Source organism: Herpailurus yagouaroundi, unplaced genomic scaffold, assembly GCF_014898765.1.
Source record: "Herpailurus yagouaroundi ecotype Mexico unplaced genomic scaffold, PumYag 141, whole genome shotgun sequence".
Lineage (NCBI taxonomy): Eukaryota > Metazoa > Chordata > Mammalia > Carnivora > Felidae > Herpailurus > Herpailurus yagouaroundi.
This window is the reverse complement of record NW_024412396.1, coordinates 71,716,073-71,740,691: the sequence shown is the minus strand read 5'-3', so window position 1 is coordinate 71,740,691 and position 24,619 is coordinate 71,716,073. Positions and strand designations below refer to the sequence as shown.

At 61.5% G+C, this 24,619-nt stretch overlaps 2 protein-coding genes across 7 annotated transcripts in view; one reads left to right on the top strand and one right to left on the bottom strand.

Moving 5' to 3' along the window:
• The window catches only part of DEGS2 (delta 4-desaturase, sphingolipid 2), a 67,587-nt gene extending 48,336 nt beyond the window's left edge, over positions 1–19,251 (top strand). For 2 of the 3 annotated variants that reach the window (XM_040478217.1, XM_040478216.1), the window contains 2 exons: positions 14,184–14,926; positions 16,662–19,251. In XM_040478217.1, the coding sequence (XP_040334151.1) occupies positions 14,184–14,926; positions 16,662–16,808 (890 nt within the window). In that variant the 3' untranslated portion in view covers positions 16,809–19,251. Of the gene's footprint in view, positions 1–1,249; positions 1,256–14,183; positions 14,927–16,661 lie in introns of all 3 variants that reach the window. The other variant, XM_040478218.1, reaches the window with a different exon arrangement.
• EVL (Enah/Vasp-like) overlaps positions 19,039–24,619 on the bottom strand; it is a 153,458-nt gene continuing 147,877 nt past the window's right edge. For all 4 annotated transcript variants that reach the window (XM_040478211.1, XM_040478212.1, XM_040478213.1 and 1 more), the window contains 3 exons: positions 21,872–21,938; positions 21,490–21,547; positions 19,039–19,521 (listed from right to left, as the gene is read on the bottom strand). In XM_040478211.1, the coding sequence (XP_040334145.1) occupies positions 19,484–19,521; positions 21,490–21,547; positions 21,872–21,938 (163 nt within the window). In that variant the 3' untranslated portion in view covers positions 19,039–19,483. The remainder of the gene's footprint in view (positions 19,522–21,489; positions 21,548–21,871; positions 21,939–24,619) is intronic.

The window sequence follows — 24,619 nt, the reverse complement described above, 5'->3', positions numbered from 1 at the left end:
GAGAGAGAGAGAGAGACAGCGACAGCGCTTGAGTGGGGGAGGAGCAGGGAAAGAGGGAGAGAGAGAATCCCAAGCAGGCTCTGCACTGTTAGCACAGAGCCTGACCTGGGGCTCAAACTCACGAACCGTGAGATCATGACCTGAGCCAAAGTCAGTCTTAACTGACTGAGGCACCCAGGCACCCCAAAGTTTCATTCTTTTATGTGGCTGAGTAGTTTTGGATTATATATATAACACATTCTATTCATCCATTCATCTGTTGACGGACATGTTGTTTCCATATATTTTCTTTTTTTTTTTCAGTGCAAACACGTGGTTTTATTAACGCACTGGGATAGGATCCATGGGCAGCAAGAGCTGCTTTCCGTGTCTTGGCGATTGTAAATAATGCTGTGATGAACAGGGGAGCGCATATATCTTTTCGAATTAGTGTTTTCATTTTCTCTGGGTGAATACTGAGGTGTGGATTTGCTGGATCATATGGTATTTCTAGTTTTAATATTTTGAGGACTCTCCATGCTGTTTCCCACGGTGGCTGCACCCGTTGGTGTCTCCGACAGTGCGCGAGGGCCCCCTTTGCTCTACGTGGTCGCCAACCCCTGTTGTTTCTTGTGTTGTTGATTTCAGCCATTCCCACAATGCGTTTCATTGTAGTTTTCATATTTATTTCCCTGCCGATGAGTGATGTTGGGCATCTTTTCATGTGTCTGTGGGCCATCTGGATGTCTTCTTTAGAGAAATGTCTATTCAAGTGCCCTGCCCATTTTTTTTTTAAATTTTTTTTTTAACATTTTTTATTTATTTTTGAGACAGAGAGAGACAGAGCATGAACGGGGGAGGGGCAGAGAGAGAGGGAGACACAGAATCGGAAGCAGGCTCCAGGCTCCGAGCCATCAGCCCAGAGCCCGACGCAGGGCTCGAACTCACGGACCGTGAGATCGTGACCTGAGCCGAAGTCGGACGCTTAACCGACTGAGCCACCCAGGCGCCCCAACCTCGCCCATTTTTAATCAAATTTTTGTTTGCTATTGAGTTGTATCAGTTCCTTATATACTTTGGATATTAACCCCTTATTGGATATGTGACTTGTAAACATCTTCTTCCATTCCGCAGGATGCCTTTTTATGTTGTTGATGGTTTCCTCCACTGTGCAGAAGCTTTTTAGTTTGATGCAATCCCACCTGTTTGATTTTTGCTTATGTTGCCTTTACTTACTGCTGGTGTGGAATCCAAAAAAATCATCGCCAAGACTGATGTCAGGGAGCTTACTGCGTGTATTTTTTTCTAGGAGCTTTTGGACAGCTGGTCTTGCATTCAAATCTGTAATCCATTTTGAGTTTATTTTTGTGCATCGTGTAAGAAAGTGGTCCGGTTTCATTCTTTTGCCTGTGGCTGTCCAGTTTCCCCGGCACCATTAACTGAAGAGACCTTCTTTTCCCCACTGCATAGACTTCATAGACTTGCCTCCTTTGTCGTAAGTTAATTGACCGTATGCGTGTGGGTTTATTTCTGGGCTCTCTATTCTGTTCCATTGATCCTGTGTGTCTATTTTTATGCTAATTTATACTGTTTTGATTACCACAGCTTTGTTAGTATGGTTTGAAATCCAGGAGCGTGATACTTCTTTTTTTTTTCTTCATTTGTTAATGTTTTTATTTATTTTTGAGAGAGAGAGAGAGAGAGAGAGCGCGCGCGCACAAGTTGGGGAGGGGCAGAGAGAGAGGGAGACACAGATTCTGAAGCAGGCTCCGGGCTCTGAGCTGTCAGCACAGAGCCTGATGTGGGGCTCGAACCCACAAACCATGAGATGATGACCTGAGCCGAAGTCGGACCCCCAGCCGACGGAGCCACCCAGGTGCCCAGGAGCGTGATACTTCTAATTTTGTTCTTTTTTCCCTCAAGATTGCTCTGGCTATTCAGGGTCTTTTGTTCTTCCATAGGATTTTTTTTTTTTCTGTGTGCTTTCTCATTTTTATTTATTTATTAATATAAGTTGTTGTCCAGTTGGCTAACATACAGCGTATACAGCGTGCTCTTGGCTCAGTGGTAGATGCCCATAATTCATTGCTTCCTCACAACACCCAGTGCTCATCCCAACAGGTGCCCTCCTCAGTGCCCATCACCCTCTCTCCCACCGCCCATCAGCCCTCAGTTCTCTGTATTTAAGAGTCTCTTATGGTTTGCCTCCCTCCCTCTCTCTGTTTCCGTCCCCCACCCCATGGTCTTCTGTTAAGTTTCTCAAGATCCACATATGAGTGAAAACATATGACATCTGTCTTCTCTGCCTGACTTATTTCACTCAGCATAACACCCCCCGGTTCCATCCACGTTGCTGCAAATGACAGGATTTCATTCTTGCTCATTGCCAAGTAGTATTCCACGGTATATGTAATCCGTAGACATTTTAGAATGGTTTGTTCTAGTTCTGTGAAAAATGCCCCTGGAGTTTAGTGAGGGCTCTTGCTCCATTCCATTTCCTGCAGGATGCCTGGCCCCCGCCCGGCTGCCCTCCTGGACTTTGGCCTCCGCTGGGGATGGCATTCCTCTGGGATTTCCCTCCGAGGCTCCAACCCATCAGGTCCTTATCTCTCTGGGGAAGGTTGCAGGGCTCTAGAGCTCGGCGGTGGATTTCATCCTCAGCCCTCACCCGTTAGCCACGTAAACCCTGGGCAGGTCAACCAACAGAGGAGCGAGTTGAGCCTTGGTGAGGTTAAAAGGGGTTGTTATTCCTTCCAGAGTTGCTGGGCAGATCACATGAGGTGGCGTTAAGTGATTACTTAGCCCAGCACTCAGTAATGGGTAGCTGCGATGATCTTTGCTCCTCTGGCAGACAGGTGAGTTCTCCCCAAGGACAGGGAATGCCTTTGCATCTCTGCTCTCTGCCATCCGTGCTATTCCCAGCCAGAGACAAATTCCGTGTGAAGCTGCTGGTGTCTCTCTCTATAGAAGAGACAGCAGAGCCGGGCTCAGAGAAGGCAGGTCACTTGCATAGGACCACACAGATCGCAGGCTGCAGGGGCCAGACTGGTGTTCCAGTCACGTCCCGCTTGGCCATGTGTTCCGGCCCCACCTGGCCGCTGCGGCTCATGCCAAGCCCCGGGGGTGTGGGGGTGGGGTGGGGTGGGCAGTGGACGCTCAGAAAGATCCTAATCGGGGAGGGAGTCAGAACCCAGGAAGCCCTTGCCCCGGAGCTAACTACAGTGCCCTTGGGGCAGGGCCAAAGTCTGCCTCCAGCTCCTGCCTAGATGGGGACATGCTCCTCAGGGCACAGCATCCTAAGAAAACGGGGGTCCCACGCAGCCCCCTAAGAGCCATGTCTCCCGGGGCCACGCCTGAGGCTCCCTGTATTGTGAGGGCGGGATCCGAGCCAGCAGGACTGTGACCCGCGACAGACTGGAGGCCAAGCCAGGCGTGGCAGGGGAATCAGAAGCTGGCTTTGGGTTTGTCTTTAAAAACAAATAGCTTTGTGACTTCTTTTTTCTTATGAAAACAGGGCACACACATGGTAAAACAAAACACACACAAAAATTCAAATAATCAAAGGAAAACAAAAGAGCAAACAAGGAAGTAAGACTCTTGGCAGTTGTTGGATTATTTGCTTAGGCAAGAAACCCTTGCCGGGGCTTTCTCAGTGGCAAGTGGTGATTGCAGAACAGAGCTGGCTGAAGCTGGGGACAGGGGGAGTTTGTGGCCTCTCCTCACCCAACCACAGAGACGCTGCAGGGGTGGGGGCAGGCAGGCCACAAGGCCCGTCTCTCCATGCCCCTCGTCCCCGCCTCGGTCACCATACGGGCCTTCTCCTCTGCCAGGCGGGCCGCAGGCAGCACCCGGGTTGGGTCCCCCCAGCTCTGAGATTCCACAGAAGAAAGAGAGCTGTCCCCCCTCCCCTCCTGCCCTGAGTGGCGGCCTGGCCTGGAGCCAGGTAATCTCTGGCCGGAGGGAGCCTCGGGTCCGGTGGCTGGTCAGCGGGCAGGGGGCTGGGATAGGCAGGGGCCCCACGGTGTCGCGTCGCAGCGTAAGAGCAGAGAGGAGGGGCTCTCCAAGGAAAGCCAGGGGTGCCGTGACCCTAAGTTGGGTGGGGAGGGAAGGAGGCATGCTGGGTATTTGGGTAGCACAGACGACAGGTGACCCCTAAGGGGTTACTCGGGGACCCTCTTTGACCCGATTACGTCCTCCCCTACCGAAATCCTCCAAAGGGTAAAATCTCACCCCTGCCCTGGCGCCTGGGGCATCCCCATCTCTGGCCCCTGCCCTTTGCCCTTGCTTTTTGCTCTCTAGCCACTTTGTGGGACGCACCCCATCCGCTCATCTCCCTCTTCATGGCTTTTGCAAATGCTGTTCCCTCTGCTTGAATTCTTGTCCCCTATTCTTTTTTTTTTTTCTTTTTTTTTTTCAACGTTTATTTATTTTGGGGACAGAGAGAGACAGAGCATGAACGGGGGAGGGGCAGAGAGAGAGGGAGACACAGAATCGGAAACAGGCTCCAGGCTCCGAGCCATCAGCCCAGAGCCTGACGCGGGGCTCGAACTCCCGGACCGCGAGATCGTGACCTGGCTGAAGTCGGACGCTCAACCGACTGCGCCACCCAGGCGCCCCTCTTGTCCCCTATTCTTTATGTACCGAACTCCTGTCTCCTGTGTGCGCATGTGCTGGTGTTCTCTGGAGGGGATAAAAAGCCCTGGTTTGCAAGCCGGGCATTTGGCAAATTTCTGGACATATTTCTCTCATGGCCAATGTCAAGCTACCAGCATGCGGTGCTGAGCACGCATGTGGGAAGGGAGGAGTGTGGCTGGTGCCTGCAGCACGGACCCCTCCTCTAAGCCCCCGTCTGTTGTCCTTGTCCCTCCTCCACCCCCTGGGGGCCGCTTGTACCCTGTCCTGGCCTGTCCTGTCTCTGCCTTCCTGACATCGACGCTCTCCACGTGTTAAGTCACTCGTGCAGTTACCCAGCCGGTCAGGGGTCAGGCAGACCTCTGACCCATGGCCGCACCAGCCGGGGCCTGTCTTCCACCGTCCTCTGGCCCCGGGGCCCGAGGAGAGCCGCTGTCCGTGACAGACAACTCACGAACAGCTGCCAGCTCTCTTTTCCAGCCTCCACACCGAGGCATGTGCCCTGGCCTCCTCCACCTCCCTAACTCCTTGCTCGTTAATTTGTACCAGCTTTTATGAGGTGCGATTTACATGTCGTAAATTCCTTCATTCGAAAGGCACAGGCCAGTGACTTTGCTGAAGTTACATAATCCACTTTTGGAGTATTTTCATTGCCTGGAAGATGCCTTGCGAACAGGTGCAGTCACTCCCAGGTTCTTACATCCAGACTCTCCATCTTTCGGATTTCCGCCCTGATGTCATGCATGGGTGTGTACGTGTGTGTGTGTGTGTGTGTGTGTGTGTGTGTCCTTCTTTTGGGACACACTATATACGTGCCCTGGAAGGGCAATGCCCCACCCCTGCACAGCCTGGGAACCCCTCCCATCTCCAGGATCTGGGGCCTGGCTGCCAAAGACCTTCAGCAAATATTTGTCGATGGACAAAAAGCAGGTTTAGTGAGATGCAGGTGAGGAGGCGGGTCTGGTGGCTCCTGAAGGCACTTTGGGTCACTTGCCACATTGTCTGCGCCGAACCGGGTCCCCACAGTGCCTCCCGCACCAACCAGACAGGGTTAGACTTGCCTTCTGGCTCTGGAAGGGAAAAGGAGGTGGGGGTCACTGAGGGAAGGCCACTGAGCCAGGGCAGGGCCACAAGGAAGCTGTTTAGGAAGGAGGGGATTATGAGGGCTTTAGGCGCCTTTGTTGGGAGGGTAGTCAAGTTACCGCGGGCGGCGACGTGAGGGAAAGCGCTCCGGGCACCGGGGTGGGAAGCAGGTGGACGGCATGAGTTGCTGTGTGCCGTGGAATGTTCTAGACTTGGGAGCACTTAGGCGATGAGAGGCAGTGGCCAGGACCTCCCCTACGGCCGTGGAGATTGACACGCGGTGGGGTTTGGGCTCCTCGGGGAGGTGGTAGGAACATGTCGTCCCAGATGGTGCCAGGCCTGGCACGTGGAGGGGCACAGTGTCGGCAGGAAGAAGCCTCGCGTGCTCCTGGGGGCCCTGCCCGAGGCCAGCAGTCGGCAGGGGGCGGGAGGGGGAGCCCGGGTGGCCTTGGGAACCTCCTCGGCTGCGGCTACCTCTGGAGGCTGAGGGCCCAGCAGCGTTTCTCAGGAGAAGTTTCCATGGTGACGCCGCTCCAGGGGGCTGGGGTGGGGGCACTTTGGGTCCCGCGGGCCCATCGTCCCGCTCCGCTGTCTGGGTCCCGCGAACACGTCTGACACGCGTGTAGATCCGTGCGATGCATGTAAACGAACAGTTCTGCTGAAGCCAGGCTTCCCCACACTGGGTGCCCTGGGGAACCCCTCCGCGCGCTCACGGCCCCAGCACGGTCAGAACCAGCACCTTCAAGGTGGACAGTGACAAGCTGGCCCAGAGAGGGACAGAGCCGGTCCCTGTGGGGTAGAGCCGGTCTCCCGAGCTGGGACCGCTCGGGAGTTTTCTCTGGGTGCTTTGCCCTGGCAACGACGTAGCCCGGTCCTGGGAAGAGGCTCCCCCCGGGGGGCTGAGGCCCCTCAGAGCACTCTTTCTGGCTCTCCGGTTGGCAGGGAGGAGACGGTGCTCTGGAAATTAGGCACGCTGTTTCACCTTGTGGGGGGACCCCTGCTTCCTCGTCTCTGCGGTGGCGGGATGGCCCCCTCCGGGGCAGGGTGGTGAAGGCCGGATCCCCGTGTGTCAGATTCCCCGCGTGGCGTACCCACCGATGTCCCAGCCCTCACCCGGGCCCCTGCGTGCATCCTGCGGGCCTGGCGGTGGGGGTCCCCAGGCCAAGTCTCGGCACTGTCACCCTCTTTCCCGGCCTGCCTACACCTCAGACCCTCCTTTCCGCGTCAGGGCTGGGCAGTGGGACTTCTAACGACGGCTGTTGTTGGTGGCTGCTTGCCCAGCTGCCTTGGGCCGTGCCCGCCCCGGGCTGTTGCTAGAAGACATTTGCATGGGTCTGTGTTTCTCTGGTTCCAGGTGGCCGTCCAGGCGGGGCTCCAGGCTGCCTGTGGAGCAGAGAGCCCTCGAAGCATGCGGGGCCTAGTCCAGCTACTGTGGTCTCTGAGCTGGAGGCCTGAGTCGTCAGGGCGCCCCCCCACCCCGACCCCCGCCGCCGTCAGCTGGGGTCCCACCGTGGGGAAGGGCCTGGTCAGGCTGGGCCAGGCTTGGATGTCCAGCCAGGGCTGCGGCTCCTCGTGGGAGCTGCCAGGAGTGTGGGGTTCTCTGCCTCGTCTTTGGGCATCCCCCTCTCTTGGGGCCCAGAGAACATGGAGCCCAGGGCTGTGTCCTTCCCTGAGCCCCTGGAAGAGGCCCCCGCTTCTACAGGGCCAGCACCCCCTGGCGTGCTCGGTGAGCCCCGCCCCAGCATCTCCGTCCTCTCATTCTGCTGTCCGCAGGTGCTTTCCTCCTTCTCCTCTTACCCCCCAGCCAAACTTCCCTCCGTCCCCCATGTCCCCCATGCCCGCACTCCTCCTGTCCCCCGCCACTGCCATCTTGCCCCTGGCTGTGCTGGAATGGCTCCTGCTGAGGCCGCCATGACCTTGCTAAGTGCACTGGGGGCACCTGTCTTGTCTTCCTGTTCATGGCCCCTCCTTGGCTAGACCCCTCCAGCCCGTGGCTTCAGTTACCCCGCTCCATACGGTGCCCAGTGACCTCCACCTCTGGTCCTGAGTGGCCAGTGGTCCCCAGAGCATCTCCTCTGGAACCGGGAAGCTCTGGAATTGAAAAGTCAGGTATTGGAGGTTTCCTCGAGTGAGGCTTGAGTTTTCTCGCGATGGGAAGGTCCAGAGTAGCCCCGCTCCTAAGGTGGGGCCCAGCTCCCTGACTGTGGTCTCTGAGCCCTTCTGGTGCCTCGCCCCACATACACTTTCAGCCAAGGCCCCTGGGCTCTGCCTTCTCCTTGATGGCTGCTGGGCCCCTCCTCCCCGCACCGTGTCCAGGAAGCGCCTCCCGGCAGGTAGTGGAGGTGATCTGGGGCTCACGTGCTTGGCCCCTTGTAGGCATCGCCCCTGCCCTGCCTGGAGTCCAGCTGGGACATCGGACCCACTTTCCAGGCTTCCAGCAGGATGGCTGGACCCCGTGACCCTCCCGGCCCGGGAGCGCTGGGCTCGTTCTCGTAGGTCAAAGCAAGCTGGGCCAGATCAGCCTCCAGGAGCAGCACCCGAGCCCCCATAGGTCAGAAGTAGGATGTTTTTATTCTCAGATCAGGAAACTGCATTTAATAGCAATAAGACAGCTCCCAGGGCCCGGAGCCATCATCCCAGCCTCACTGCAGCCCCGGTAGGCAGGTAGGAGTGTCACCCCATTTCTCGGATGTGGGGACAAGGGTGGGGAGGTGGTGTGGCCGCCTGGGCTGGGGGCAGCCGAGGATTTGGGACACTGTCAGGTAAAGGAGAAGGGGCACCAGGCTCCCCGAAGGTGGGCTCGGCAGGGGTGGGTCCTCAAGGGTGCGCTCCTTTGCTCCCCACAGGTAGGACTCGCTGTCTTTGTTCGACAGGTGGGGCATCTGGCGCCCACTGTCCAAGGTCACAGCTGCCTCTGAGGAGCACGGGACTGGCCTGTTTGCTGGCCTTGATCCCAGAGCTGGGGTCCTGGTTCCCAGTGTCCCACAGCTTGCCAGGCTGCTCACCTGGTGCAGGTGTGGCCTGCCCCCCCCCCCCCCCCCGTGCTGCCCACGCTTGGCCTCCTTCCAAGGGGAAGCATGGGAACTAACCCTGTAGAAGCTGGTGGCCTTCAGCTTCCCGGGTCAGCTCTCACGTGTGCCTTGGCAGGTGCCGGCCGGGCCGCTGGTTGCCCGGGGGGGGGGGGGGGGGGGGGGGGGGGGGCCCCCGGGGCTGCCCCTCGTAAAAGGGAGGCTGGCGGAGAGCCCTGTGACCTGTGACCTGGATGTCCCAACCTGACATCCAGGTGTGCAGAGGTTAGGGGGACTCTGTGGTGTCCCCGGCCCTGGGCTGTGGGTGAGCGTGTCGGGTGATGGCTGAGGTGGCCAGAACTTCCTGGCCGTCGTGAAGACCTTTCTTCTTTCTCCGGCTTCACCTCACTGTGGCTGCTGGATTCCCAGCTCCCAGTCCCCCCCCCCCACTCCCTCCACCAACATCCCCCCGCCCCCCAGCACTGGTCTTCCCAGGAAATACAGGCCTGTGTTCTGAAGTGTCGCCTGTCACTCTGACCCCCTCTTGGGAGAGGAGCAAGCTTGGACGAGGCCTGCCCCTTGTCCCCCCTTCTGCGTGGGGCCCACACGGCAGTCCCCGCTCCCAGGCTCGGGTCCCTTGGTCTCGTGCCCACCTGGGGGGAGAACCTGGGCGAGCGCAGTGCTGGCTCGTCCCCCTCGGGCCCTCAGGGGCAGGACCGAGTGTGAGTGGCCCCACGCCCAGCGCCAGATGTCAGGGCAGAGGAGGAGCAGACCCGGGTGGCCGGCCCAGCCGTGCGGCTTCTTCCTCCCTGGTCCCGGTGCTGGGTGAGTTTTCTTGGGTGAGATTTCCACAAACTGGGGGGCTTCGAACACCACACGGGTTGGGTTCTCTTGCAGTTCTGGAGGTCACGAGTCTGACACGGGTCTCACCCAGCTGAAGTGAGGGTGTCCCAGGGCCGTGCTCTCCCTGGGGGAGAATCTGGTTCCAGGCCTTTCCAGCTTTGCAGGCACCTGCACCCGCCTCCTCCAGCGCCGCCTTCACACCAGCAGGGGCCGGCGGAGCCCTTCTCGGCGCCCCCGGGACCCCCTCTCCTGCCTGCTCCCCCACGGGTAGGGCCCTGGGATGACCCTGGGCCACCGGAAGATCCAGGGTCATTCTCGTGTAGTAAGGTCCGTTCCTAGTAACCTGACTGCCCTGTTCGACCTTGCTTCTCTCTTGCTGTGTCGTTGAACCTACTCGCGGGTTATGGGATCGGGACGTGGGGGGCTGTGGGGGGCCGTCATCCTGTCCCCCCGCCCCCCCGTTGCCGGCATCTCCCTCCACCTCGTGAAGGGGTTCTCCCGGCTGAAGGTGGCAGGGCCTTCGCGCCGCCATCCCGAGAACTCCTCTGCCCACGTGCACCCCGCGGGGCCTCTGGCCCTTGTGGGGCGGCCCAGTCACCTCCCGCAACGCAGGCGCAAGCTCAGCGGCCGTTAGGCAACGCGGGCCGGCCCCCGGGGTGAAGGCAGTCCCCCGTGTCCCATTTGCACAGCGGCAAGCCTCTGTGGCCGTGTTTGGCGACCTGCTCCTTAAAGCTGGCCTCCCCGGTGCACCAGGCGGTCATCCCGACTGCAGGCTGGTCGGCGTGCCCGCCTTGGCCGCTCAGCCGGAGCTGCCCCGTGCCTTATCTGTTAGTTCTGCCGGTGACCCCGGCCGTGGTTCAGCCGCAGAGGCTTGCGGTCAAACCAGCCTGCCCAGAGCCGGGAGTGTAGTTTCGTTTTTTTGTTTTTAATGCTCATTTGTTTTTGAGAGGCAGAGAGAGACAGCATGAGCGGGAGAGGGCAGAGCGAGAGAGAGGGGGACCCAGAATCCGAAGCGGGCCCCGGGCTGTCGGCACAGAGCCCGACGCGGGGCTCGAACCCACCAGCCGTGAGATCATGACCGGAGCCGAAGTCGGACGCTCAACCGACCGAGCCGCCCAGGCGCCCTGAGCTGGGGTTGTTTTTCTTAACTTTTTCCTTATTGCGAAATACATGTAACGTACCGTTTGCCGCTGTAACCACGTTTAGGTGCCTGATCTGGTGGCAACGGTTGTGTGCCGTTGCTCTTTCCGAAACCTTTTTGGGGCCCCCAACAGACCTGTCACCGCTCCCCCCCCCACCCACCCCTGCGACCCCCTCCCCAGCCCCTGCCCACCCCTCCCTTCTGTCTCTATGAACTTGCCTGTTCTCAACGTTCGTGTCAGTACAGTCATAAACCACGCGGCCTCTGTTTCTGGCTTCTTTCCTCAACGTCGTGTCTTCAAGGCTCGTCCATGTTGTAACCTGTGTCAGCATTTCCTCCCTTTAAAAAAATTTGTTTTTGCAGCGCTGGTAGTTCACCCGGGAGTCCGTTTCAGGGAGCAGGATTAGGCAGTCGGCATTGTGAAACAGAGAAGGTGTTTCGGAATTTTTTTTTTTTTTAATTTTTTTTTTTTTTAACGTTTATTTCTTTTTGGGACAGAGAGAGACAGAGCATGAACGGGGGAGGGGCAGAGAGAGAGGGAGACACAGAATCGGAAGCAGGCTCCAGGCTCTGAGCCATCAGCCCAGAGCCTGACGCGGGGGCTCGAACTCACGGACCGCGAGATCGTGACCTGAGCTGAAGTCGGATGCTTAGCCGACTGAGCCACCCAGGCGCCCCTTTCGGAATTTTTTAAATTGAGGCATAGTTACATATAACACGATACTAGGGTCAGGTGTACAACAGGAGGACTCGATGTTTGTATATGTTGCAAAAAGATCGCCACACTATATCTCCTTAACATGTGTCACCACGGGTGCTTACAGGCACTTTTGTCGTTAGGTTCCCAGATGGGACAAGATCTACTTTCGAGGCGAGTTTCAAATCTACAACAGGGTGTTATCAACTATAGTCACTGTGGCGGCCACTGCACCCCCAGGACTCGGTTGTTCTTCGACTGGAAGTTTTGTTCCTTTCGATGGCTGAATGATATCCCACTGTGTGGCCAGCCCCCTTTTTGTTTAGCCGTTCATCTGTTGTTGGACACGTGGGTTGTTTTCTGCCTTTGGATGCTGTGACTAGTGTGCTGGACATTGGCGTACAGGTCTCGTCTGTGTCCCTGATTTAAATTCTTTGGGGTACCTATTGAGAAGTGAAATTGCTGGGGCACACGCTAAGTCTACATTTAGCTCTTTGAGGAACCACCCAACTGTCTTCCACAGCGCCCGCGCCATTTTGCGTTCCCACCAGCAGTGCACGAACAAGGACTCCAGGTCGGCCACGTCCTCACTAACACTTGGTATTAACTGTTTCTATTACAGCCATCCTAGCAGGTGTGTAGCGTGTCTCATTTGTGGCTCTGATTTGCATTTCCCTGATGGCTGACGTGGAGCATCTTTTCATGTGCGAATTGGCCAGGTGCATGGCTTGGGAGAAGTGTCTGTTCAGGTCACTTGCCCATTTCAAATTGGGTTGTCTGTTGTTGTTGAGCTGTAGGAGATCTTTATATATTCTGGATATTAAACTGTCATCTGGAGTGAGGGTCTGAACCTGCTCCGAATGCCGCTCTCTCCCACCCCCCAGGATGCTGGGGCCCTTGTGTTCCCGTTGAGTGGAGCTGAGGTTTGTCACCTGTCGCTTGCCTTGTCTGCTTGTTCCCAAGTTCTGCTTTTATACTTGTGCTGGGACCACTGTCCTGGTGGTGTCCTTGGCCGAGCTTCAGGGAGAGGGGTCCCGGGATCAAAGGGCCCGGGTGGCTTTGTGAAGATTAGAGGCCTGAGGGCTGGCACTGTCCCAGAGGTGGTCCCTGAGTGCAGGGGGGGGGCACAGCTGGTGTAAGTGCTGCCTGGGGGGAGACTCTGTTGATCTCTGGGCAGAGGTGGCCTGCTGTTCTAGGACTTGGGAACCCCAACGCCTCCCAGCATCTCCAGCAGATGAAGGCTGTTTGCGTTCGTGGAACCAGGACTGTTCTGTGGGGACAGAGAGCCTGTGAGGCATGTCACACCCTTGCCATCACACGCTGGGACACCGAGGTCCAGAGAGGGTGGGAACACACCTCCGGCCACACAGCAACATCCAGACTAACCCCAAGATGGGCTTGTAGTGTGGCCTCTTGGGCAGGAGGATTTTGAACCTGAGTCTCCCTTCTGACTGGGGCAGAATCCCTTTGCCCATGTTGTTGTGTTTCTCTTTGCATACTCCCAGGGACAGGCGGCTCACCACCTATGAAGCAGACTGTTCCATCACTGGGTGGCTCTGACAGAAAGTTCTGTGGGCTGGGAGGAGGGTGGAGGGGCCTGGCCATGGGGGCCGCGGAGGGGGGGCTGAGCCGAGCTGTCACATCCTTCTCTTCTGAGCACAAAAGGGAAGTGACTTCCTGGGTCAGTTAGAGGAAAGGGCCGGGCAGGATTTACCCTTCATCTGGCCGGTTCCAGTTGGGGCCCAGCCTCTGTTGCGGTCCTGGGGACGCTGTTCATGTGCCAGCCTGTGGTTGGTGAGCCCGAGGCTGCCCGGAGACTGGCACTGGCTGTCCTGAGCGTGCCTGGGATAAACCCCTGTTGTCACTAGCCTCAGTTTCCATATCTGTGCTCTGCCTCTGAGGGCCTGTGTGCCCTGCCCTGGGAACCAGGGGACAGAGCAGACCTGAGGAGCACTTGTCACCCTGAGCATGTGACGACCGCTGGTGCTGTCCCTCCCCATCCCTGGACACAGCACCAGACTCCTTACTCCCCCACCCCCACCCCCCGCCACAGAGCAGTCAGGGAGGCTTCTAGAAGGCATTCTCCCCCTTTCCCTCTCCTGCCCCCCACTCTTGTGCTGTCCCTGCTGAGTCTGGCTGCTTGTTGGCTGGAAGGCCCTCCCCTGCTTGGCCCACTCTCACTGTCATTGTCCTTTTCTTTCCTGTAGAACAAAATACAGAAAAGTACCAAAGTTTCTATAACAAACACCCCCCACCCAAAATGAATGCATGCGCCATTTTATCATGTTTCCTTCAGATCTTGTGTAAGAGCCGCAACACTGGCGACAAAGCCAGGGCCCTCTGTGTCCCCTCCCCTGCGCCCTCCGAGGTTCCCCATGTGCCTGGGCGACACGTGCACCGCGTCCCTGGAGCCTGACGGAAGTCCCCCTCCCCCCCACATAGCCATGTGCCGCTTCCATTTCCGGCACTACGTTTCTGTGACCTGTGCTGACGCCTGCTCCTGGGCGGGCGGCAGAGACCCCCACCCTGGGAAGTCCCGCGGGAGCCCCCAGCTGGTGGGGGAGGCAGGTCGGCTGCCTCCACGGGCCCCCCCCCTGCCCCCGAAGGATCGATCCTAGGTCCCTAGACGCAGGGCCCCCCCCTCGTGGGGCCCCCCCCCGCCCCCCCCCCCCCCCCCCCCCCCCCCCGTGGCTGCTGGAAGGAGGGAGGGAGGGCGGGCGGGGAAAGGGAAGCGGGGGGAGGGGGAGGCCCGGCCGCGTGGCCACGCCCCCCTCACTTGTCTCCTCCGCCCTACCCGCAGCCAAGTACCCGGCCATCAAGGCCCTGATGCGGCCCGACCCTCGCCTCAAGTGGACGGTGCTGGGGCTGGTGCTGGCGCAGCTGCTGGCCTGCTGGCTGGTGCGGGGCCTGGCGTGGCGCTGGCTGCTCTTCTGGGCCTACGCGTTCGGGGGCTGCGTGAACCACTCGCTGACGCTCGCCATCCACGACATCTCGCACAACGCCGCCTTCGGCACGGGCCGCGCCGCGCACAACCGCTGGCTCGCCGTGTTCGCCAACCTGCCGGTGGGGGTGCCCTACGCCGCCTCCTTCAAGAAGTACCACGTGGACCACCACCGCTACCTGGGCGGCGACGGGCTGGACGTGGACGTGCCCACGCGCCTCGAGGGCTGGCTCTTCTGCACGCCGGCCCGCAAGCTGCTGTGGCTGGCGCTGCAGCCCCTGTTCTACTCGCTGCGGCCGCTGTGCGTGCACCCCAAGGCCGTGACCCGCATGGAGGTGCTCAACGCGCTGGTGCAGCTGGCCGCCGACGCCGCCATCTTCGCCCTCTGGGGGCTCAAGCCCGTGGTCTACCTGCTGGCCAGCACGCTGCTGGGCCTGGGCCTGCACCCCATCTCGGGCCACTTCGTGGCCGAGCACTACATGTTCCTCAAGGGCCACGAGACCTACTCCTACTACGGGCCCCTCAACTGGATCACCTTCAACGTGGGCTACCACGTGGAGCACCACGACTTCCCCAGCATCCCGGGCTGCAACCTGCCCCTGGTAGGGGCGCCCCAGCGGGGGGGGGGGGGGGGGGGGGGGGCGTGGGGGGGGGCGGGCCCCGGGGCGGCGGGAGGGGCCGCACCATACAGGCGAGGGCCCAATGGCTGCGGAGTGAGGGGGTGATTTCAGGGAGGGCAGGGGCTCGAGGGGCATTTCACCGTTTAGCGAAACGGTTCCCGGGCTGTATGTCCTGGGGCGGGCCACTCGCCCTCTCTGTGCCTGGGGGGGCCGGGCAGCACAGCCACGCTGTGTGTGACACACCTCCCATTCCTGGCCCCTGCCTCCCTTGTCCCTGCTCGTTTCTTGTCACTGCCCTGTGGGTCTCCAGGGCGCCCTGGTGGCACAGAGAGGATGGGTTGGGCCTTGCCCTTTGTGACCCGAAGGGCTCGGCCTGAGCTGCTTCCTCTGCCTTGGGAGCCCCCCTGGGGGGAATTTCAGGAGGAGGGAGGAAGGAGGGAAAGAAGGAGGGGGAGGGGAAGGACCGCCCCTCTGGCCCTGGGGGGTTAGAAAGAGACCCCAGGCGCAGGGTGGCCGGAGGAGGCATCCATCGGTGGGGAGGACGTCGGAATGTTTGAGTCTGTGCGCGTGCCTGCGTGTGCAGATGTTTGCGCGTGTGGCTGAGCATGCCGCCACACGGACGCGCGCGCGCGTGTGTGTGCATGCGGTGAAGTGGGAGCACTCGTCGGGGCGCGCGGGTGTTTGTGCCCTGGCCGCGTGACTCTGGACTCCCGACCGCCCGAGTGCCCGGCCCGGGGGGGGGGGGGGGGGGGGGGGGGCCCCCCCCCAGCCCCGCCCTCCCTCACCTCCCCCTCCTCTCCTGACGCTGCGGCGGAGGTCCGGCTGTGTGCCGGCCACCAGGGCAGCATCTCCCTCCGGCCTCGCCACAAGCCCGTGCAGCGAGGACCCCCGTTCCCCATTATCCGCATTTCACACACGAGGCACAGGCTCAGACAAGGGGGGGGGGGTCCCTGCCCCACGAAGTAGCAGAGCCAGAATCTAGACCCAAGGTGGTCGCGGAAGCACGTGTGGTCGGCTCGCTGCGAGCCTTTACTTCTCCCACTGCTCACGTCCCGTGCGGGCCACCTGGTCTCTCGAGCCGGGTCGTCAGCTATAAAGCGGGCCTTGAGCGCAGGCGCGAAGGGCATCCCCTGAAGTTGGCGGGCGGTGGAGCGGCGGTGTGCCCATGCGGCCGGGAGTGCTTCCTGGAGGAGGCGGGCTGAGGGTGTGGGTGCCGAGGGGGCAGGAGGCTAGAGGGAGCGGTGTGCGCCATTTGGGAAATGGGGACTAGTGAGGCTGAGAGGAAGGCAGGTGATGGACGGGGGCCTGGCGGGAGCCGAGGCCAGAGGGTATGGGGGACGGGAGAGGGCACGGGATGCTGGGCGCGAGGAGTGTGGGCACGACGGTGGCTCAGCCGAACTCGCGCCAGGCTTCGTCTCAGAACCCCACAGGCGCTTGAGGGAACGAAAGCTGGGCCACCTGGGGCCCCGGGGGCAGAAACTTGGCATGAGCTCCGCCAAGGGGAGGCCGCGTTTTTAAGCGCTCACCCCCACTTAGGGCAGGGGGCTCTGCCAGCGGCCCCTTCGCCTCAGGCAGCACTCTGGCTGAGCTAGACGTGGGTACGCTGGGCAGTGACGGTGTGTGTGTGTGTGTGTGTGTGCGCGCACGTGTGTGCATGTGTGTGGCAGAGAGGCGTGCCCCAGGCTGCGACCTCTGACCCTGCCTGCCCCCTCTGCAGGTGCGGAAGATCGCACCCGAGTACTACGACCACCTACCGCAGCACCACTCGTGGGTGAAGGTGCTCTGGGACTTCGTGCTTGAGGACTCCCTGGGGCCCTACGCCAGGGTGAAGCGGGTGTGCAAGCTGGCGGAGGAGCGTCTGTGAGCCCGGGGCGGAGGACCCCGCGGAACCCGGGGGCCTGCTGCCCCGCCCTGCCCCCCCCTGCTGCAGAGCGGGTTGTCACTGCCCACCCCACCCCCCCAGCCCAGCGCCCAGAGCTGCTTTCGCTGCATTTGGTTCCCGCACTGACCGCGGTCTTGTTCCCCAGAACCCAGGACTGCATCCGGCCACAGCGGGCACACATGCAGCCTGGAGAAGCTTGGTCCGCACCTGCACTGTCGACCCAGGCCAGGCCCTCCTTTCCTGGGCCTCGGGGATGGAGGCCTGGCTCTGCCCTGGGTGCTCTGTGCCGCCTCCACCGAGCTGCCGTCCCTGGTGTTCCCGTGCCCTAAACTCAGTTCGGTGTTTTGTTTTCACATCCACAGACCGTGCTTCCCAGGGGCGCGTGGTTCCAGCCCAGCCTCAGACTGAGGCCCCCCCAGCTGGACCCTGCAGGCCTCAGGCCTGTGGATCTCCTTCCCGGCCGGCCCCGGCTGCACCCCGCCTGCTCTCCGGCCTGGGGGACTGCGGCCGCTTCACGCTGTGTGTTTAGCAGCCCTGCGGTCCTGCCTTTGTGAGTGGCCCCTGCACATCCTGGGGCTTGGGGGGTACACGTGGCCCTGAAGCCCCTCGTTAGCGGGCCTTCCCTCCTCTCCACCCCGGCTGAGTGTGGACACTGCCCCCCTGAGCTGTGCTCCCGCCCCACCTCGAGGCTCTGGCCTGAGGGAAGCCCTCCCTGACCCTAGAGGTTTTAGCCCAGACAGGGTGGAGTCTGTCTCCCGGACCGACTCCCCAAGGACTTGAGATCTTCATGAACGGGTGCCTCAGGCCAGATGCACGGAGGGGAGACAGGTGACTGGGCAGACAGGTGGCTGCCCGAGTGAGCCACGGCCCCGAGGGAAGGAGGCTGGTGTCTCTGGTGGTGGCTCTGTCTTTACTGGTGGGGGCACGGCCCTTGGCCCTTGGGGGCTGCAAGGGGTGGGGTCCTGGTCTCCCAGAGGCAGGCAGGCAGCAGGAGGGGTGCCTAAGGCTGGGGAGGCTGAGGATTCCCCCCCCCCCTCCCGCCGCCATGGGCACCACTGGGCCCTGTGAGCTGGCCCAGGAGAGGGAGGAGGGCTGTCAGGAAGGCACGTGGCAGCTCCCAGGGCCCGAGACCTGGCCGGTGCTGCGCAAGGACTTCCTGCCCGGGACTGGGAGTGGCCTCATGTGGTGCCAGGCACCCCTGTGTCCGAGAACGGTCTGACACCGGGATGGCCCTGGGCAGAGGCCCGGGCCCCGGGGCTGTTGTGTGAGGCAGTGCAGCTTGGCGGGAGTACTTTGAGCCCGGACGGGGGGCCCCTCCCTGTGCAAACAGGCTGGCCCGAGCCAGGTGAGCGCAGCCCTTCCCGCCGCCAGCCTGGGGACTCCTCGGGGCCTGCCAGCCCACCTGTCCGCAGAGCTGTCCCGAGGAGGAGACTGTCACCACCTGCCAACTCCCCGCCAGACCCCAGATGACAGGATCGGTGGGCCTGGAATCTGTCGCCCTGGGTTACAACCAGAACCACTGCCGGCCCTGGGGGCTGCTCACCTCCCGACAGAACCACCCGGCTCCCGTCTGCACGGTTGTTGGGAGCACTCGAGGAGACGGGGGTGGGGGGCTGGGGGGGGGGGGTGGTCCAGAGCCCGGCTAGAAAACAGCAGTCCCGTCATCAGCTGGACGGCGGGCCCCGCCTCCTCCCCTCCCACGAGGCCCCCCGCAGGATGGCTGGGCACATTGCCGTGCCTGTGGTGGCCGTGAGATGGTCCAGGATTCCAAGGCCTGGCCGCTGGCCGGGGCCCTGCTCCCGGCACGGGGTCAGCCTGTCTCTGGCTCGGAAGGGGAACGTGTGCGGCGTGAGCAGCGCTGGCGTATGCCTCGGGCGGGCGTGCGGGCCAGGGCGGTGGTCCTTCCTGGAGGATGCAGCCTGCCTCACTCTCCTACTGCCTCGTGGAGCCCAAGCTGCCACTCCCGGCCCTGCGGTCAGGACGCACGTGGAGTCTGAGGTTGCAGTGTGGACGGCACTCAGGGCCCACCCCTGGGGGAGACCATCGCGGGCCGGCTGGAAGCGCGCCAGCTGCCCCGGCTCCTGCCTTCCCCGTCTGCATTCAGCCCGGCTACCGACCGAGGCCTCTGCTGGCCCCTCTGCTCCCCCGGGGGACGGCGTCCTCAGCCAGGAGCGGCCGGAGCCGGCACGGGAGAGTGAGCCGGAGCCAGGGGTGTGGACAGTAAGCGTTTATTAGCACGTGGACACAGACACCGCGGTGCGTGGACAGACTTCAACCACCACGACGCTGGGGACCGCTCGCCGCTGACCGCATCACCTAGGAGAAAACTCGGAAACCATCTAATGAAGCGTGTGATCTGGGGAGTCCTCTATAAACCAAAGAAATGTACACTTAAATAGGCAAATATAAAATACAAAAAAGGCGAGTAGACCGGTGCTGTGTCAGGTAGAATCTAAAAAAATCCAGAAATCGGAACTTGTTTCCTCATTTTGATACTCTATCACGCGTTAACACTCGTAACTGGAGCACCTCCCAGCGTCGGTGAGCGCTCGCGGGCGCTGGAGGCCTGGGGCCGGCGGCTGGGCTCCTCACTGTGTCCCCGCCGGCGGGTGGCCTGGGGTCTCTGTCGGCGGCGGTGGCAGCGGGGGCCGAGGGCACTATGAGGTGCTGATCCCACTCAGCTCCTGCCTGATGGCTGAGGGACGGGGACAGGACAGGCTCAGGCACAGCAGGGACGAGCCCGGATTCTGGGCAGGCCCTGTCCCCCACACCTGCCCCCGCCCAGAGGTCCTTTCTGGCGTCTGCCCTGCTCTCCTGAGAGCCTCACCCAGGCTCCCAGAGGTCGCGGGGCACAGGCTAGAGGTCAAGCGGGGCAGCAGACTCCGTGCAGACTTTGGGGTGACAGCAAAGCACCCCCTCCAGGTAGAGGATGAGCTGAGGTAGGGGTGGGGGGCTTCACCTGCCTATTGCCTCGGGGCTGGCGAAGGGCCTGTGGACACCAGGAGCCCCGGGCAGTTCTGGGCACGGTGGACACCAGATTTGGCCCGGAGGTCCCGGGGCCCCGCTTCCGGCAGTGGCGGCAGAAAGGGCCTGGCCTTGAGCAGGGGGCTGGGGACGGCTCCTGCTCCCGCCTCCCCTGCAGGGCTGCCTCCTGTCCCCACCCCTCCTGGTTCTCCCCCAGATTTGGGCCTTTCCCTGGACAGACCCCACTGGGCCTGGAGCCAAAGGCCAGGAGAAAGAGCTGGGTGCTGGGCCCTTCTCAGGTGACAAGGGGATGCCTCTTGGAGCACCCGCGCCGCCCGCCGTTTCCCGCGGGCCTCGGCCGCAGGTGGAGGCCCACCCACGAGGCAGCCCCCGCCTGTGGCTGCACCGACGGCAGAGGGGAGAGCGAGACCTGGAGACGTGCTTCCCGCCGCACCCCACTGCCTGCGTCCCCGCCCGTTCCCCCTGCAGGGAGGCTGGCCGTGCAGCCCTGCTTCCGGCCACACACCAGCTCTGGCTCTGGGGCCAGCTGGCCGGCCCCTCCCAGGTGGGGCCTCCAGCAATAAAGCAGAGTTAATAGTTGGCCTGCGTCTCCTCTCTGGCTCCGGGGCGGCCTTGCACTTCACTCATTAACTCCTTATCTGCCCATCTGCCCGGCCCAGGCCTGGGGGGGGGTGGGGGTGGGGTGGGGGGCGCAGAACAAACAGGAACGAGTATCTTCAGCTCTCAGCTGAACCTGAAGCGAGGACAAGGACAGGGTGCGGCTCACACAGCCCCGGGCGGGGGGGGGGGGGGGGGTCCAGGTCAGCGGGCGCTTCAGGTGGGCTCCCACCCCGGCCTCCCCTCTGTCTAGCCCTCTGCCACCAGGGCCCACCCCTTTCAGGTCACGGAGCCCTCTCTCGCCCCGCCACCTCTGCTCCTGTGGGGGCCAGGCCCAGCCTTGGCGAGGGTGTGTCGGGGTTGGTGTCTAGGCTGCGCCTCGCTGCTCTGTCCCCGGGCGAGCCAGCTCTGCCCAAACCTCTCCTTTTCCTCTGGCTCCAGCCCTGAGCCAGCCGTATCAAAGGCTCTGGCAGGAACCGGAAGGACGGACGTGACGGGACCCTGCCCTCTGGAGCCAGAGGCTCTTTGAGGGGGAGCCGCGTGTCCGCTCCCCCAGCCCAGGGCCAACCAGGCAAGCCGGGAACTGTATCAGGCCCACGGGTCGCTCTGTGGCGTCTTGGTCCCCATAACCCCCTGGGACGGCAGCAGTGGCCCCTGTAACCCAACCCGGTGATCGGCAGGTGGCAGAATCAGAGGAGTGTGCGGTCTGGGTGTGCAGACGAGGGGCAGACGGTTCGGGCCGCTTCAGCGCCCCTGGTCTGGAACGCGTTCTCTGGTCGCTCTCCCCTTCCACACGCTCACAGCTCACGGGCGGAAGCCCGGGCGAGCGCTGACCCAGTCGGCGACCCCCGTGGAGGTGCATCTCTCAGGCAAAGTCACCTAACTCGTCTGGGCCTCGGTTTGCTCGACAGGAGGGTGGGGGTGACGTGGGGGTCGGGAGGGGGAACGGGACCGTCGGCACGGAACCACGGGCCTCCCCGGCGGGGCCGTCACAGCTCCGCTGCCTTGGAGCCCTCAGGCCCGGCCGCCCTGCCGCTTCTCCAGGACCCTGGGTGATGGCCAGGGCGCGGCCTCTACTCACCGTCGATGATCTCCTCCTTCACTTTGTGGAGCTCTCGCACCACCTCCTCGAGGATCTCCTGTTGGGAGCAGAGCCTCCAGGTGAAGGGACCCGCATGTCCGAGGGGCCCTCACCCGTGTTCCCACAAGGCAAGGATGGAGTGTGATTGGGGGACGGGACACCCCCAGTCCTGCTGCAGAAACCAGGGACGGCCCCGGGGGTGCGGGGAGCCCCGGGGCAGGCTGGAATGTCCGGAAGGGCAGAGGGATGCTCTTCTGACCATGAGCACGGGCACCCCCTTCCCCCACTGCTGGCCACCCCGATGGGCCTGCCTACCCGCGTGCACCCAGCAGGGGCCCAGCCTCTGGCTCCTTCCCGACCTCTCAGGAAAGGACACACTCACCTGTTTCATCCGATCCAAATCTAAGGCATCCAGGGCCACGTCATTCACGCCCCCCACCGGCTTCATCCTGGAGAGGATGGCAGGGTGCGGTAAGGTGGGGAGCCTGGCGGGCGCCCTCCACGCCGGGACCACGTGGGGGAAGGCAGGCTGGGCGTGCCAGGGCCTCCAAGCTCAGGTGAGGACCACGCTTTTACCCCAGGCCACTCTTAAGCTTTGCTAAAAGGATCCCGATGTCCCGTGTCCACCTCAACAGGGTCGCATGGACGCTGTGACCGTATTTCCCAACCCAGGGGTCATGGGGGGCCCAACGAAGGGGTTGTTTTCTGGTTTGGGAGCTCGTACACGCAGGTGGCAATGCGGCAGTCACAGGTCACATGCTACCACCTCCGGAAAAAAATACTGGCAAGCTGCTCGGTGAGGGGTCTGTGTTCCCGGCTGACCCGCAGCTTGGGGAGAACCAGGAACAGCGGTGTTAAATACACGCAGAATCCCAAAAAACACACGGTACACCCTCATCCTAAAGGCATCCACTTCCACACAAACCGGTGTCCTTGCTGTAGGTAACCGGTCCTCGGGTGTAACTTTCCCCCCAGGAAATGTGTTTGGATGTGGTTTTGCTCTTTGGAGGCAAAGGTTTCGGTCTCACGGATCGTACTTCTTTGAAAAGCTGCCGAACCGAGGTTAGCTAGTGGCGTGTGAACCGTCCCTGGGAAGATGTGGAGAAAATGCTCATCTGATCACTGGGCCTTTTAAAGCGGGGCGGTGGTGAGGAAGGTACGCCTTCTGGATCCCACTTATCTCCCGAGAAGAGAAGGGCGGTGGGAGCCTGCGGGTCCAGGGAAATGTGAGGCCCGAGCCGGCTCTGGGGACCGACGGGGTGAGCGTGGGCAGACACACATCGACCTGGCAGGGGTCAGCGCCAGGGAGAGCGAGCACGTGAACCGAAGCGTGGGGCAGCCACCGCGGAAAACAGCACGGAGGCCCCTCAAAAACGAACCCAGAGCCACTTCTGGGTGTGTAGCTGAAGGGAAGGAGGTGGCCGTCCCGAAGACAGGCCCCCCAGGGGCACGGCGGCATTATTGACAGGAGCCGCGACGTGGGCACAAGCCAAGGATCTGTTGACAGACGGATGGGTAAAGAAGATGTGTCCACACACGGCGGGATACTACTGAGCCACCAAGAAGGGAGTCCTGCCGTGTATGACAACAGGGGTGACGTAAGGGCAGAGACGGACACTATGTGATCTCGCTGATACGTGGAATCTGAAAAGGGCAACGCGTGGACCCAGAGTCGGCCGGTGGCGGCCGGGGGCCGGGGGCCGGGGGCCGGGTGAGGGAGGTCAAAGGGCACGCCCCTCCAGGTGCAGACGCGAGAGTTCAGGGATGTGCTTTGTGGCATGACGACCACGGTGAACGCCACTGTGCCGTCTGCTTCACGGCAGCTAAGAAAGTGGATCTTGAGACCGTGAGGTGGTGGCTGTGTTAACTAACCTTGTCCCGGTGACCATGTCCCAATATATGTACACACATCATCACCACGGTGCACACCTTAAACTTCTACAGTATTAGATGCCAGCTGTATCCCAATAAAGCAGGGAAAGCAAACCACTGAATAAATAAAGTTTAGTGGTCCAGTGCCCAAACCTGGATTAAAAAAAAAACAACGAAGAAAGAGGTGTTCCTGATCCCTCCTGGCTGAACTCGAGAAAGAGGCCGGGGTGGCTCTGAAGGAGGCTAAGGAAGTTTGGATCCTGACGGGGGAAGAGGGGTAGCGACCACGCTGTGGTTCAAGTGTCTGTTCTAGCAGCAGTTTTCTGGGTCCCCTGGGCAGCCTGCTTCACCTCTCAGGGCCTCGGTCCCCCCACAGTCACCCCGAGAGGGACCCCTCTCTCGGGGGGCTCCACACGCCCCGCTCGGAGCCATCAGTGAAACCAGAGAACAGACTGGTCTTGGAGGTGGAGAGCCCCATTCCCAGTGGGAATGCCCTTGGGAGCGTCCTTGCCTGTTGAGGGGCACGGGCTGCCCTGGCGGCCTTGCCTCCTCCCAGGACCCTTCCTTTGGCTCCTGCCCCACTAGGGTCCCCTGTCCCTTCATAGCTGGAGTGAAAGCACTGGTCCCCCAGGGCGCCCTGCGTTAGAGCTCCAGTAGGGGGGACACAGAACGAACCCAGACTTCCAGCCACGTGACCCCTCCTGGCCCCTCTACGCTCCCCGCCCTCAGCCCTCCCCACCTTCCACCACCTGCTAGCCACACTGGCCGGCTTCTGTCCTTGGGTTTGCCGGGTTGGTCACGGGGCCTTGGCACTTACCTCCTGCTCGGAAGGCTGTCCCCAAGCTCTCTGCAGGGCAGGCTCCTCCTTATCCAGGTCAAGTCCAATGCCACCTCTGAGGGGCCTGCCCCCGCCCACACGCTACAGCACTCTGTCCCCACTGTCTTCCGCAGAGCACGTCTCACAACTCACAGCTGCTGCACGTGGGCTCCTTGCAGGCAGAGACCTGCGGGCCCCGGCTCCGAACCTGGCTGACCTCCGAGACCTCGTCCTGATCACTGGCAACGTCACTGCCATTCCAGAGCCCGGCCGGAGCGCTCTCGGATAGCCTTGTCTACTCTGCACGCTCAGGCTCAGATGCTACCTGTATCTGTGCTAAGTGCGGGTCCCCTTCAGTTTGTCGTGGGCAACAGGGACTTTTCTCAATATGGGTCCCAGAGACCTGCAAATTCAGGCCACGTGGCTGTTTGCCTCTGACTT